At 41.1% G+C, this 15,921-nt stretch overlaps 1 protein-coding gene across 2 annotated transcripts; it reads right to left on the bottom strand.

Moving 5' to 3' along the window:
- Positions 1 to 661: 661 nt before the first annotated feature.
- Positions 662 to 13,808, bottom strand: PRPSAP2 (phosphoribosyl pyrophosphate synthetase-associated protein 2). Of its 2 annotated transcripts, XM_009871315.1 has the most exons (11): positions 13,687 to 13,808; positions 12,940 to 13,090; positions 11,698 to 11,750; positions 11,511 to 11,577; positions 10,352 to 10,524; positions 9,294 to 9,409; positions 5,889 to 5,944; positions 3,407 to 3,555; positions 2,636 to 2,706; positions 1,820 to 1,966; positions 662 to 1,368 (listed from the first exon to the last, which is right to left on the bottom strand). In XM_009871315.1, the coding sequence occupies exons 2-11, from the start codon at positions 13,056 to 13,058 to the stop codon at positions 1,210 to 1,212; spliced, it is 1,110 nt and encodes a 369-aa protein (XP_009869617.1). In that variant the 5' UTR covers positions 13,059 to 13,090; positions 13,687 to 13,808; the 3' UTR covers positions 662 to 1,209. The 2 variants fall into 2 exon arrangements, with proteins under 2 accessions (XP_009869617.1, XP_009869618.1); XM_009871316.1 differs by lacking the exons at positions 11,511 to 11,577; positions 11,698 to 11,750; positions 13,687 to 13,808 and having other exon boundaries at positions 12,940 to 13,022.
- Positions 13,809 to 15,921: the final 2,113 nt, after the last annotated feature.

Here is a 15,921-nt window from a genome sequence, read left to right as displayed (position 1 = left end):
TCAAATCTCTGAGAGCGGCAGCCAGCCGCCCACTCCACCCACACGCACACGAGGACAGTTGGGAAAGCAAAGTGGAACTGCACTGCACTTGTGTTTTTTAACTCAGGCCAAGCTACAAACCTCTGAAGAAACAGTTGGCCCGTAACGAGCTGATGTGGATTTTACCAGCTGGAATCTCTCCCTGCCACAACATCCCTAAATCCCTGTTGTTCCTTGACATCACAGGGGTTCAGCTCCCTCCCACCCTTCCCAAAGTGAAGCAGCACACTGGGAGCGTGCCCCAAACGCCCAATTACAACCTGTCAAAACACATTTGTGATAGCACCTGCAACCAGATGGTGGAAGCCTGTATTCTGAATTTTACAAGACCGGTGCACAAAGACAGGTTGAAGAACAACAAGTACCAGTACGAGGGAAAAGCAGCCTCTCCTCCCCATCTGCAGGCGTTCCACTACGACAAGAACCAAGACGGACGTTACTCTCCTTGCTGCCAAGAAGCCTGAACCCTGCTCGCATTCCAAAGTAACACACTTAAACCCGATCAATTAAAGAGTTGATTACAAAGAATCAATTCACCTCTCAAGTTCTTTCAGTAACTTGCAAATCATTTCTAAAGGGGACACACTTCAGAAGACAAGTGACCAGTACAAGAACAGTTTTAGAAAGCTCACACAAAACAAGTCTTTATTCTTTGTCGCAGAAAATAAATACAGGTGCATATTTCATATGCTTTTCTATAAAAGCACTCCTACAAAATCACTGAACTGCATACAACAGTACAACCTTTTTGGCTTTTAAAATGCAAATATCATACAGTCACTTTGTTTTATTATCTTTTAAAGCACTTGTAGCAAGCAGCTTTGGAAAAGGAATGCTTAATTTAGAAGCCAAATTCTTGCCTCAAGTGTTTCATGGTTTTTTTCCATCATGTGTATAGTGCAACTAACCTAAAAGCAACTAGAACAGGTTTCTTTGTAAAATGTTTATTTCCCACCCACTCCACCCCCCTCAAATAAACACCCTGCAAAGACAAAAAAAAAAAAAAAAAAAAAAAAAAAAAAGCTCTTAAAAACTGTTCTACCTTGATACTTAAACCAAGAGAAAACAACAAGTGGCTCAATAGAAATATTAAGGTAAGCAAGACGCTTCACAGCTCGTTGTCTGTTCGCTTCCAGTTTGGCCCGGGGTGTTTCTTTAGAATAAGAAGCATTAATCATCCAGTCCTATATTTCTGAAAAGGTACGACATGGACTCCCCGTTATGAATCCTGCGAATGGCTTCCGAGAGGATCATGCTGATATCCACAGTCTTGATTTTAGGGCACTGGAGTTTTTGTATTTCATGTGGAATTGTGTTTGTAACAACCACCTGCAGAAAGGAAACAAAAAATGATCAGAAAGACGGCGCTCCGTTCTGTTCTCCACCTCCTGTATTAGAACCGCGAAAGGGAACGTCCATGTATCCATGGATACTAATGGCACTGTCCTTCCTCCCCTTCATTCCGCCACAGGTCCACAGGAAAGTAGGAAAATATCCCCCACGCTCAGGCAAAAAGTCTGCTAATACTGGCACAGCTTGACATCTCCCGACTTCCCTTATTTTGCACTGCTACCACATAGATGCTGAAATTCTAGCATAAAATTCCATAGCAAGAATGATGCTGACAAATACATAAAATTCCATAGCAAGAAAAGCTCGAACCAATCAACCTCCTCGCTAAATTCTTAAAGCTGGTACATTTTAAGAATCAAGTCAGGAGCAAATTGTTTGCTTAAAACACCTAAAATCATTCGATCAGAAACGCAGAACCCACGCTTACCTCATCGATTGCCGATTCCTCGATGAGCCTGGGAGCATCTGAAGACAACAGACCATGCGTGGCCATGACGAAGATCTTGTAAGCTCCCCGTTCCTTGAGGGTCTCAGCGGCAGCGAGAAAGCTGTCGACATCGTCTATAATGTCGTCCTGTCAAAGCAAGATCGAGTCAGTGAAGATTCACCCCGTTCGCAGGCACACCCAGCTTGACAGCACATTTTTTTCAAGCATAACAGTTTACAGTCAGGGAAAACCAGACATTTGTACGGATGTCGTTCTTCAGACACCTGAGCTGGACGTAACTGTGAAACAGCAGAAAAGCAGAGTGTCCAAAAAAACGGTTACATCCAGGGGCAGACGGAAAAGCCACGACAACTGACGTTCATTCAAAACCCAAACTAATAGAAAATTGCCCTTTTCCACGACAAGTGCAGAGATTACGCTTTGCTTCAGAGAGCACATCACCTCTGGCCTGCTGGCATTTCCAAACTCGTGGAACAGAAACACTGTGATTTTTGCCTAATCTGATGTATAAGCACCCCCTGAAGTTCCTCACCTTCAGGCAAGCAACTTGAACAGGATTTTATCTGACCTATTCAGGGAAAGGAGGTCCAGATGCTCTTTTCAGCATCGATCCCTTCACAGTTCACAGCCAGCATCAGCAGGTGTGCAGAATACTGCCTCGCGGTGTAAAAATTGCAGTATCCAAAGTGCACCATCCATCAAAGTTTAGTTGCTGATACAGTAGAAGATCTACTTGATTTCTGCAGCTTTAACACATTTAATATAATTTATGAGAAGTGATGGCATCTGACTTACCACAATGATAGCTATCCTTCCTCCTACATCTCCAACAACTGTGATGGGTGGTTTTTCCTTGGGAATCAGCACTGATTAACGGCAATTTTTTTTAAAGGGGTAGAAAGGAGAAAGAAAGTTTGACACAATTTACTTCAAGCGTGGAAATGTCTGCTTTGTGTGGGTCACCACTGATAAAAAGAAATGAAGCAACAACTATTTCAACTGAGAAAACCCAAAGGATTTTAATACATGAATAACTTTCAGCTTAACCAAACCACTAACTACATTCATTTACACCCAAATTCTTAACCAATTCAGTTAATTCTTAACTTTAGGACAAAGAACAGAACGGCTTGCAGACACCTCTCACCCTACTGAGATCCAAGCTACGTTTACGCGCTGAAGTTTCGCTCACGCAGCTGCAGATCGCATCCACATTCAGCAAGGTTACCGTGTCACTGCACAGCTACGCAAAAACCCAGCGCCAGCTCAGCTTATTAGGTCTCTGTCCCATAAAAGTTTGAACAGAAAAGGTAAATGGCAAAGAAATGGGGGCTCTTAATGACACAGCCCCTTGTACGCAGGGCAGAGACGTCACGCACAGCCTAGCACTAAAATCATGTGCAAATAGCATCAGAAAGGAATTTTTTTCCACCTACTGTGAAAAACATCATCTTCTCTCCCCACTAAAGAACTATTCCTTTTGGATGATCCATCACGGCTAGCCCCATCTCCCAAACCCATAAAAAAAACGAAAGGGCGAAGACTTTCGCACACAAACTTACTTACTGGGTATCTCCAAACTGGGGTGAATAGCAGCTACGTTTTTGGCTGTAGGCGGCGAGTGTCGACCATCCACCATGTCAGACTCGGCGTCCTGAGCTTCCCCGTGAATCACAGCAATTCCCAACCGTAAGCGCTCGGCAAATGACTGTGCCCTGTAGAGAAAGGGTTAGAAAGAAATATCAGAAATAAATTTAAAATAATTCAAACATATACAATGATAATCTATTTCCGTTTTATTTCTGAAGTTTCTAAGAGGAAAAATAGAATGATTCTAAAATTTTAGGAAAATACATGGAAGAAACCACTTGTTCCTTAGTGCCTTTTTGCCAGGCTTTCGAGAGTCAGAATAACCTTGAAATACCCATAACTGATCTTGAAGCAACAGAATAAATGCTGCAAGTCACAGAATTCTGGTAACTCCCTTCTGTTGCGCCCAACAGTCAAGGAAACAGAATCACAGAACGGTTTTCTAGCCTCTGACATTTCTGGGATCCCACGCTTTAGCAGGTCTGGCTTGTCTACATTTAATAGGAAAAAAAAACAATCACAAGAAAACAGAAAACAAGTGCTCATCTATTTACTTTTAGCAGTATGTGTGCTAAGTAAGACGATATTCCTGACCTTCTGACACATAACCCTACAGAAAAGGGAATCCAGACGATCATTTTGCCTGAGAAACCACACTTCGAAGTTAAACAGCCTGGATCTTCCTAAGCTTACAGAAAGTTCCTTTGCCGTGCGGTATTTCTCGGACTAAAATTAGAGATTTATGTAAAGAAGTGTAAGGTTAGCTGGGGGAATGGGGAAAGCAGGAAAATAGGAATTTCACAGACAGGGCTTGTATGCCTGGTACTGGAAGCAGCAACTAAAAATCAGCAGATTCATCCTACCTTACCTTGCACAGCCAGGACTTCAGTGCCTGGCCTGAGCCACTCACCCAGTCTCCTTCTGGTCAGAGAGAGCCTGGCATGTCCAGAGTGACACGCTTTGTTCTACCATCTGCATCTAAGACCTGTGGCCTGAATCACCTCCTTTACGTTTAAGTCTTGTTTCGCTTTCCAAACATCTCAAAGTCCAGAGAATAATTTGCCCTTGGTGAGGCTCAGTTAGTTAAAAATGAAGACTCTTCTGCCCTGTGGTTATTGCACAGTGAAGGTATTCTTCTCAAGTAGTTAACTACAGATAAAATATGATTCTGAACCTATTTATCTTAATAGTTATGACTTAGAAGGCATAACTCCATCAACAAAATCAAAACAGTTACTTTAAAACGCAATCCTAAACTGAAAAAAGTTCAAAGTAACAGTAAAATGAGTTATTCGCTTTCCAGTGAGCTCGGGAACCACAAACACTCTGAGCTTCATCCAGCAAAGATTCTCTTCCACAAGTGGGCGTTCATCTGTAAAGCGTTTTCCTTCATAGGCTGAAACATTCACTCATCCTCTTCCAAAAACGATGTAACATCCTCAAAATACTGCTCTTAAATGCTCCCACATACCAATGGAGAAGCTGAACAGCAGTTCTGGGATCCTCTCCTACATGTGCAACTTTTCACCTGATCAGTTAAAGGTACATACAGACTATTTCCTGGCATGCGCGATTACCTGACCAGCATGAAAACGCTTCAACAAATGCCTGCCTACACCCAAGAGGCAACGTGGACACTAAGTAAAAGAAAGCCAAAGACAAGCATATGTAAAATAACTGACTAAAACACAAGAAATCACATAAAAAGTACTGCAGGAAAACAAAGATGACAGAAGTTGTTCCCCTTACTACAAATTAAAGTGTTTCTGATTTGCTATATAAAAATAACAAAAATCTTTCGTACAGAAAGTATCACGATTCCTTGGCATCGAAGTCCAGATAACTCTTCAACAAACTACTGGTTTATCACCACAGTAAATACAATATCTCTTAAACCATGGTTATACTCTTGCACCACCTGCTGAGAGCAGCGTAATTCCAAAGAGTTTAGGAACAGTCAACCAAAAAGCTTCAGGGATTAAGAATAGTTGTTCAGCCAACAAGGACTTCACAATCAAAACCATCTCAAACATCAAATGGTGTTTCCCCATGCTAGATGTGAAGCCATCTGTATTTAGGATCTCATTAACCATGTTCTACGTCACAACGTTGAGCAATTACTCTGGATTAATGGCATTATACTTCCAGCCATTTTTCTTCATTTGCAGCAGGAAATTTATAACGTAAATGCACACAAATATAATCTGATTAAATAACTTCTTTATCCTAAGCACTGTATTGATGTTATCTCATCTTTTTGTTTGTTTGTTTTTGACTCTCCTTAGATTTATTATGATTATAGCAATGATGTAAAGACCACACATCTGACAAAGTAGAACTGGGAGGGATTTGAAGGCTGCATCTTCTAACTTTCGGATATCTGTCCTTCACTTGATCCTAAGAACAAAATCACGACAGAGATTTCCTGCTCTAGCACAAGAGAGCAGATCTTACCCACCTCTTTGCAGACGCAGGTGATTTGGCCACAATTACAGCATTCCTGTAGTCTGGTATCTGTAGTAAATAACAGATAGCAATGTCTACTTCATATCTTTAGACAAATTTAAACTCAGTAAGAATCAGAAAATTTTACTTTGCCAGAAGAATTTTAAGCGTCAAACATTTCACCTAACATAAGAAAGCAACTTCAAGAATTGATGATCAGAGTTCACAGCTCAGCAAAAACCAGGTAATTAGAAAATTCAGATGTAACTTGAAACTGTACCTTTCATAAATACCACGTCATGTTATGGATCACACAAAAGTAACTGCTTTAGAAGAACATCAGGGCTATATGGACAAGTGTTAAAAGAAACAGGAAACCATCAAAATTAAAGTTTCCTGTTCAACTTAAATTGTCTCATGTGTGCACACAGTCATCTTTCATCACTTGAAAACACACCATCTCATCTATTTGCTCCTGTTTTCCAGAGTACAACACAAAAAGCCATGCCTCTCCATCACCTCATTCTCTTTATATGGACCATCAAAAGAGATAAAAAGTCCACATTCTCTGTGCTGATCCTGGAAGTCACAGCCTAATATTGCTGCAAACCATCTCCTACACCGATCAGCAGCAGCGAAGCAGTAAGGCCAAGAAGTCTGGGTTTCATTTCCAAAGTCAGTCCTCAGAAGCACGGTCCACTCCCAAGTCTGCTGCCCCTGCCCTATTCCCCCACTGGCTTTTCACTCCTGACTCCTCACCATTTAGTCAGCATTTTAGTCCCAGTCTCTCAAAAGTTTCTCCCTGCAAACAGCGACTCCACATCAGACTTGTCTTTCTTCTTCTGTAACTTCTTGAGCATTCACCGTTCACACTTCTAAACACTCCTCTCCTACAGCAACCTATGCTTCCTGTAGTACTTGCACACTCAGCATCTTCCTTTGCTGTGCCACCCTGGGACAACCGACCTGTCTGTCCTCCTACCAGGTGCCTCAGCAACAAGAGCCAGCAAAGTCCTAAGAGCAGATCCAACCCTCAGAATTCCAGTGTCAGGGAACAAAAGACTCTTTACTAAATACCTGCAAATTGATCCGTTACAGCTGTAATTTCACAGATTTGGGGGGACAGTACCCTGACACGTGGTTCATCACCCTGTTGTCAGATGCTAAACTGCAGTTTCAAAGCACAGAAATACTTGGATGTTTTTCAAACACAAGCAAAGCAAGTTCTTCCACAATCTTATCCTTAAACATACAAAACCACACTGGCTGAGCATTTCCAAAAGCGCTCAATATGAAACAAGACAGGGAAAAGAAAAAACTAAGTTCTGAATTGGGGCATGGGCCTAAGCAACTGGAAAGAAGAGCTTTCATGAGGATGTGTCAGGCAACATTAATAATCCACAGTTCTACTAACTCCACCTATAATACTGGAATTCGGCATGTTCTGTCCTCTACAAACACTTGGTTATACAACTGGCTAGAGAGATGAACATGATGGAAGGAATGGACAAGGCAGGGCCTGTCACTTGACATCATAAAGGCTTTGATCTTGTTCAGACATATTTGCCTCATTTTTCCCCTGCCAAATTATCAAATTTGTTTTCAGCGCTTTAAAAAAGAAGACACAAAGCCAGAAATTAAATCCAAAAAAACGGTAAGACATCAACAACTCCTTGCGAGAAAGAGCTACGTCACTCTAAGATTTACGCGTACGCATAGGAAGGAAAGAAGGCACCAACTATGGAACATTTGCTACGCATACAAAGGAAAATCAGCAAATTATTTTTCTAATACATGAATTTCACTGAGGGGACTGTCTTCATCCCAGAACACGAAGTAATTCTTTTCACACCCATGCACAAATTCCCAACAGGGCCCTCATCCTCCTACCTCTCAGTGAAATGCTTTTTAAGTGATCTCCATTCTTACCAAGCTGGACTCACTACACCCCATTGCAACTCCCATCTGAAACATTTCTCACGCTTTAGCACTCACAACGCAGGATATACAAGCTGTGAACTTGGGATGAACAGTACATTCTTCCTGAGCAGCACTGCATGAAACTTTTAAGAAAAGATACTGTAAATGACCTGGCTGGTGAAGGTGCCTGCCAGTATAGACCCCATGTGATCAGATACATTCAGTCAACTTCAGGTGAAGCAAGTCACCTCATGGACAAGTAGAGGAATGAAAAAATTAAGAACTGAAAGTATCTGTTAAGGCCTCTCTGCCCACGCTTCAGGAGAGCTCTACACATGTTCGTTTGTTAGACTGCAGTGCCAGACTCAGAGCTGCAACAACTCTTTGTAAACCATTGAGAGCTCATGTATCAAAATGTGCTTCGAGACTAAACCAGGAACATGACCTCATTATTGACCATAATCCAGATATTTAACCAACACATAAAGGCACAACTTGTGTACACATATTTGGTTTTCCATATTTTTTCGGGTTTTTTTTAGCTTAAAAAGTTCTTATGACGTGTAGTATTTCTCTCCTGACATACAAGATCAAAGACTGAGGCAAAGCCAGAGCCTGGAGTTTTGTTCTATCACCCTCTAACTTTATTACCAAATGAAATGGTAACAATAGATTAAAACGGTAACCGATTCTCACGATTTTAACAATCATAACAAAATCATGTTGATTTGGTTTGGGCTTTTCTCCTTTTTTTTTTTTTTTTTTCCTAAATTGAAGTAGTCATACCTTTACAAAAAGAAATAGCTTGGATTCAAAAGCAAGAGCGAGCTAAATCTTTTCTCTCATGCGGAAGAAAGCGTTTGCTTTATTCCCGATGATCATTAGTCAGAGGCGTAACACGCATCTTATACCTACAATTACCATTTGCACAATTTGTATACATGAATCTACCAGTAGCACTTCCCAAAGCACTTACAAAAACAAGAGGGAGAAAGGGACACACTGAACGTCAGAAGTTAAGCTCCTCGTGTCAAGACATGCTGAACACAGCAGGTGTAGATTTCCACAGAATTAATCTGCTCATACTTTCAGAGTACGATCAATAGGCTCTCTCACAGCTTACACCTTAACTTCCAAAGTGTTTTCATAACGCAATATAAATTACACCTCCACAAGTAGTCTGTCCTATAAAGGACAAGGAAACTGAAAATAGGAAAGGAAGAGGATATCAAGAGCAAGGAAATTCTCATTTTTTTTAATATATCTAAGAGAGAATAGCAATGCTGCATGGATAAGAAAACACCATCTCTTCATGGAAACAAAACTTTTAAGGAAGAAAACCAATTGCCCCAACACCACTCCTTGCCCCAATATGATTTTTCCCCCTTTAAAATTCTGTTTGAAGAGCTAAGTCTTTTCAGATAAATTTGTTTCAGAAACCTTGAGACATGACAAAAATATTTTAGAAAGTAACTGTAATAGCAGGCTTTTCCCTCACCTCTTCTTGGATGTACTGCAGTAAAAACGGAGACGCTCTCAAGTTATCAACTGGAATATTGAAGAAGCCTTGTATTTCCTTCTGATGCAAATCCATGGTAATAAGATGAGTTAATCCTTTTTTTTAAAATAAAAAAAAAAAGTAAGAAAGAGCAGACACACTATTTCTCTATTAAGTTTAGCTCAGGTTTGTCCAGGACAAAATCTAAGCTGCAATAGAAGAATACTACACTTACTGCAAGTACGTAGCATATTAACTCTGTACCTCTCGAGTACCCCAACGTTACCGTGTTCCGAGATTTCTGCCGTGCCCGTTTTAAAAGAACCTTGGAACACTTCACATAATTTACTCAGTAGTGCCACACTGAGGCAGGTAAGACCTTTCTCCATTCCACACGTGACAAAAGGAAGCACTAATACAATAAATTGTCCCACGCCACACCGCAAGGCCCCTGCACAGCTAACATCAGTCCCCTGAACTCCTGAAAAATGGGCCCAAACCCTAATAATCAAAACACCTCGCTCCAAATACGAACCCAGAGCACATCGTGCTCATGGTAAAACTGCCCATTTTTCTCAGAGACAGAAGCAAAAGGAAAGGAGCAGCAAAGGAAACACATTGAAGGCTGCGACAATGAATAATCTCATTTCCTCACATTATCTCAAATGCAAAGGACAGGTACAAAGTGCATTCATCCGACAGGTAAAGAACAGACTAGAAATGACAAAGCACAACTGTTAAAGAGCGTTAGAAAGGCAAAGAACAGTATTACGAGAGACAGATACCACGGCCCAAAGCAGCAGAATCCAGCAGACTCATTTTGCCAGCTCAGGAGGACGCAACATAACAAGGCTGTTAGAAATTTGGGATTTCAATGAATTCATGATTTGGAAACACTTCTAATTATATTTCCTTTCTATGTGGGTTTTACACTCACGAAAATCTTGGTAGTTATTTTTAAACAGAGCCCAAGCTTGTGCACAAACCTCTATAACTGTGCGAGATGACAGGAGGAGCCCCCATTGCCCTGACTATTTCCTAACAGCCCCCGTTCTTACCAGCTTTGCACATCATTGAAGCCAGTAACTTGGAGACAATGGAGCCCCTCTTCCTCATCTTGCACTGTTTGCTGTACGGGAAATAAGGAATCACTCCGATAATGCTTTTGGCACAGGAGGTTTTACAAGCGTACACCATGATCAGGAGTTCCATGATCGTAGTATTCACATCCCTGGAACGAGAAGCATCTAGTTCTGTATCTCGGGCAGAAAAGTCTTGGTTTCAGTGCAATATTTATACCCACTCCAGGGCAGCAAAGAGTATGGTGACCGGGTGACCCTCACTAAGAATCCAGCTGTGCAAGTGCCCTGGCCCCACCATTTTAATTCTTCACTAGAATTACACTTCATTATTTTCTTCACTTGGCTATTTTGGGCAATTCAACAGTTTTTGTTAAACCATTTTCAACTTTTTAGTTATACAGCATGTTGCTATAACAAAGTAGTCCATAATCTATCTCCAACTTCTCTTTCTATTGTGCACAAATGAAAAAATCTGTACTTTTTTATACAAATTATACATATTGTTTGATATAGATGAGCTTTTAAAAAAAAAGTTTCAGACGTTACAATGTGTAGTTCAAGGCAACAGTAGGCTAAATATTTAACAATTACCACCTATTTTCTGCCCTCGAGAGGGTATCATTTTAGATGAGAAGTGGTCACCAGCTAAGAAATCTATTATTTCTGTTGCCAAAGCCTTACCATTTGTAAAGTTTTTGTCATGTGAAAAAAATAAATAAAAGGTTTTCTGAGTCACAGGACACATTGCCTAGGAAATGCTCCTCCTACACTCAGAACTTTGCAACAGTGCTGGAGACCAGTAGCTGAAAAGGGAAGAATTTGAAGAGAATGATACAAGCAAAAGAATGCACCTAGAGAAAGAATGCAGAGACTCAGAACAAAGTTTCACTGGCATATTCACTGAAAATTAATGTAACAGAGGTAAGCTTATACTGAAGTCTTCTTTGTGCATATAAACCCCATAAAACAGTAACAACAACAACAAAAAAAACACAAAGAGAAGCCTCTACCCAGTTAATTTACACTTATATGGTACCATATAATGCATAAAATGCAAAATAAAAAAAACCAGAAGCACTTCTATGGACAAGTCCATGTCAAAACGCCAGCACAGTGTCTTTAAATAGTTACTCACTTCGAAACTGTTTGGATGATAAATACATCCTTTCCTCTCACAGACTCCTGAATCTGCACTCTTGTTTCTGCCAAGAAGAGAAATATGTAATATTTGCAAGAGCAAAACTCAGAGTCTAAGAAAAGGGTAACCAATATATGCACATCACAGTCAGGTAACCTTCTGGTTTCACCAAGTAAACGCTCACCTCTGTTTGGTTCTTGATAAACCTGAACCTTCCCCATCTCAACTCCTAAGCGCCTAGAGCAGCAGAAAAGAAAAAAACAGAAATCAGTATGGGAAAATGAAGGGTAAAATCCCATACAGTAACAGTTACTGAAAAGGCTACATTTCATAGGAGAAAACTAAGAAAAGAAAATCACAAACCATAAAACTATTACTTATAGTGGAAACCTCTTAAAGGATTTACAATTTCCAGAAGCTGCATTGCAGGCTAAACTAAACTCATTTTCAAGTCAAGCTCAGAAGAACAAGTAGAAGAAAAAAAAAACCAACATTTGATTATTAGATCATGCAATAATCTCTAATCCTCATTATATATTTCTATACACATTCTATATAGGGTGACATATATATGCATTTACACATGGCAACACACACAATGCTTAAAATGCCACTTTTAAATCATTCTCTCTGTAGAAAAAGGTCAATGTAGAACAAATAGGAATTACCAGCCAGCTCTATTCAATAAATAACGGAAGACTAATGTCTGCCATATTTACTCCACTTCAGTATTAGCACAGACCCCATCACTAAAAAAAAGACAACAAAGGCTGCTCTGCACTTATGCCCAAGTCCCTGCACTCTCCTTTCTCTGCGCTCTCCTTTCTCCTCCTAACTTATGCCCAAGTCCCTGCACTCTCCTTTCTCCTCCTACCTAAACCTAACTTTGGGTACGTAAACCTCAGGAAGAAATCCATCACGTGCAGTACTCCTCGCAACGTTAAGCATCTCAGTATCATTACAGCAGCATGTTAAGAACTTAAAAGTTCTGCTGAAGCTACTCATGCATCACAGAACCACAGAATGTTAGAGGTCCCTTCCAGCTCTTAACACTGTGATTCTGTGATTCAAAGCTAAACAAATGACCCTCGTCTAAAATACACACTGAGCATGCTGGATGCAGCTTTGCTGTCTTCTAAGAAAACTCCTCTACAAGGAGGATAAGAAAAAGACAAAAACTTCTGCCATGATTATTTAACACTGTCCAAGCATTATTTTTTTCCCACAAAATGTTGCAGCAAATCACAACCTGCCACCCAACAATTTAAACGCGCTATTTTCTTTGTTATTTATGTGTTGAAATTCGCTGTGCAACACTAGATATTCCTGCAAACTGTGGCAGTTCAGCCGTGTAACTTTCCCTCAACAAAGAGATCAGCCTTTAGTAAAATAAGTCCCACCTTGGTAACACCGAGATTTCACTTACTCAGCAATCCTCTTTGACAGTTCCATGCATGATGAATTGGAATTGGCCGAAAACAGCACCAGTCCACCCTTGGTTATATTCATGATGGCCCCAGTTTCAGTTGATGGCACACAAAACATCAAACCTAAGTTGTTTTTCCGCTTCTAAAAGACTGCAAGAGATCAAAGGTCTGTTAAAGCCACAATGTTAAAAACAAAAAAAGAAACTAATTTTCTCTGTTTAGGAAGTGAAGAGTTTCCCAATAGCCTGTATGTTCCAGCATCTTTAGTATTTGTTATCACCACTTCAGTGGTACTGGGAATAGATCTCTACAAAATATCATGACCCTTCACTGACCTAGCTCAGCACACCTCACGAGACAATACAAAGAAGGCGACATGAGCCTGCCTTGCCTTCCTGCTCCTGCTCCCCAGCTTCACACGCCCTCCAGCAGAACACTTCCCTGGAGGCCTCCAAAGATCCCCCTAGAAAACCTCCTCCCTACAACAGGTTGATTTTTTTTTTAATTCCTTTTTCAAATGCTTTCCTTGGGCTATTACCTAACACGGATTCTCTTTTCCATCCTCTTGTCCAGCTCGTTTTCCAGAACTGAGCAATGTTTATTACTCTTTCAAGATCACAAAGTCAGTCGGAGGCAGAATTAAGCTAAACAGAACTCCTGGATATTGCTTCTGCTAAATTGGCTAAAACAGTCTGTTTCCACAGCTGCCTGTCTTTCCATCACTTTGCAATAAATGATAAACTTACAAATAAGGATGAAATGTAAGGAAGAGTTCAATAAAGCTGGCAGCTGTAAATAATGACCTCTTGCACAATGCATCCACTTGGTGAAGCAGCTGTTGTCATTCTTTGATACTAATAGCTATCCTATGAAAACAGGAGAAAAATATCAAGAGGAAGTCTACACATTTTTTTTTTCCCAAATAAAGGTGTAAACCACTAAGCCCACCAAGGATTTAATGAGATTCCATCCTGACACTTTTTAATTTTCTTTGCAACATCACATTTTCATGGCTGCTTCTAATACAACGGTTTGTTCAAATAGAGGAAAAAAAAAAAAAAAATCACATTGATCAGCAGCCACTGACCAGCAAACCAAAGTAGCATTTAACTCAAAAAGCCCTCACTACTGCACTTCTCTTCTGCTGTATATATAGTCCAATCCATCATCATTTAGCATTATGTAGGGGACTGAAAATATCAAATACGAATGGCATAATTCAAAACAAAGTAAATAACAAGTCGGGATAAATCAGTAACTTTCTTCCTGCTATTATCTCCCTGCTGAGAAGCATAATCATCTAAGTTCCAAAAACCTGATGGTATACCAACTCCTGAGTACTCCAAAACGGCATCTAAAAGAAAAACAAGCTGTCATACTTCAAGGAACAGCTGGCTGGCTCGATAAAGAAACTCATTCAGCCCACCTCTGCAACTACACAGCTCAGCTGGACCTCAACGTAAAAACTGTACTCGATTCATTCTCAGCTAAAACCAAAGCCAAGTCAGGAATGTTCTAACAAAGCTCTCCATGAAGCCTCTGTGCTATGCTCAGTTGTTGTGAATGAAAACCAACCTGTCAGCAAAACTTCCAAACTGTGCTGAAAACAGCAATTTCACAACAGAATTTGAACAGCTAGGTGTTTTGATTCTTAACAGAACCTGGTGTGCTTCTCTATGCCACCAAAACCAGATCCCGTTTCAGCCTTTGCTTTCAGGCAAAATTTAAAAAAATCCTGAAAGGCAGTAGGGTCACAGACATCCACTCTAAAACTCAGTTATATCCCTCCCAAACTAACACATGACAATTTAAGAAATGAAGACCTATTTCTACACTAGTGTTTCTTCCTTTGCTGTGGCACAAACACTCTCTGCAGCTCTCAGCTGTTCACTAATGGCCATCATCTCTGAAACATTCAAAACGGCATTAAAGATACATCATAAAGCCAATGAGGCAAGCATGTACTAGAGCTTTTAGGTCTCACCACCTGAAAGCTGTCTGCTCAGTTATTAGATGGGAACAACGCAGAAACAACTTCCAATGTTATTAAAAATATTCACATGGTGTTCGGAAGACACAACGGTTGGGGTTTGTTTTTTTTCCAAATTCTTTCCTCCGCAAATTAGGGAAAGGAGGAGAGTTAAAGAGATCTACTGAAAGACAAGAGCTGTTGGTTCCTGATTATTGTTGAGCGTGCATTTTACACCACAATAAGATACCGACATATTCACAAGCAACACTGAACACAGCTCTTCACGTAACCACTGGTCAAGGGCTTTCTTTTTGAACAAGTGGGCTACAGTGTGCGTGTGTGAGCGCTTGCATTTGTAGAGTAACACTGACGAGGTGTTGGAACGACAGCAAACTCACAAAACTTTATTAGATGTGTAAAGACACGACTACACAAGGGTATGTGGGACCATAACCCTCTGCCTTGAGGTGGGGAAATCTTCCAAGCCTGCATCAAGATTTGGGAGAGCATATGCACCACAGAAGAGGCTGCAGCCCACAAAGTCTCACCCTTTCTTTTGGGCTGCACACGAGTACGGAAGACACGCCATGATGAACACAACAATTATGGACTGGGTACACACGACACCCTGCTTCTGCCAGCTTTACACCTCCACGAACTGAGCACATCCACACCGAAAGCAAGAGCAGCACGAATAGTATGGGATAACCGTGCTACTACAGAACTGATGCCCAAGGGCTGGAGGGAAACTGAACCCTCTCCCCCACCTCCCCGCCGGGAATTCCCCCGGCCCAGAAGGGCCCTCCCTCCACACTAACCCATCCCAAGCGGCTCAACGCCACACGGTCGACCCTTCCACCCCACACCTCCCCTTCCAAGTCCTTCAAGCTGTTCCAGGTGCGTTCCACACGCCCTGGGAGGGGAAGCTGGCCCTGGCACCCCAAGGTCCCTGAGGAACCCTATCACCTTCTCTCAGGGGAGAGGCCTGGGCGCGCCGCAGCCCCCAGCA

This window comes from Apaloderma vittatum, unplaced genomic scaffold, assembly GCF_000703405.1.
Source record: "Apaloderma vittatum isolate BGI_N311 unplaced genomic scaffold, ASM70340v1 scaffold10496, whole genome shotgun sequence".
In the NCBI taxonomy this organism is placed as follows: domain Eukaryota; kingdom Metazoa; phylum Chordata; class Aves; order Trogoniformes; family Trogonidae; genus Apaloderma; species Apaloderma vittatum.
The sequence above is the reverse complement of the archived record's forward strand: the minus strand, read 5'-3'. Positions and strand labels throughout refer to the sequence as shown.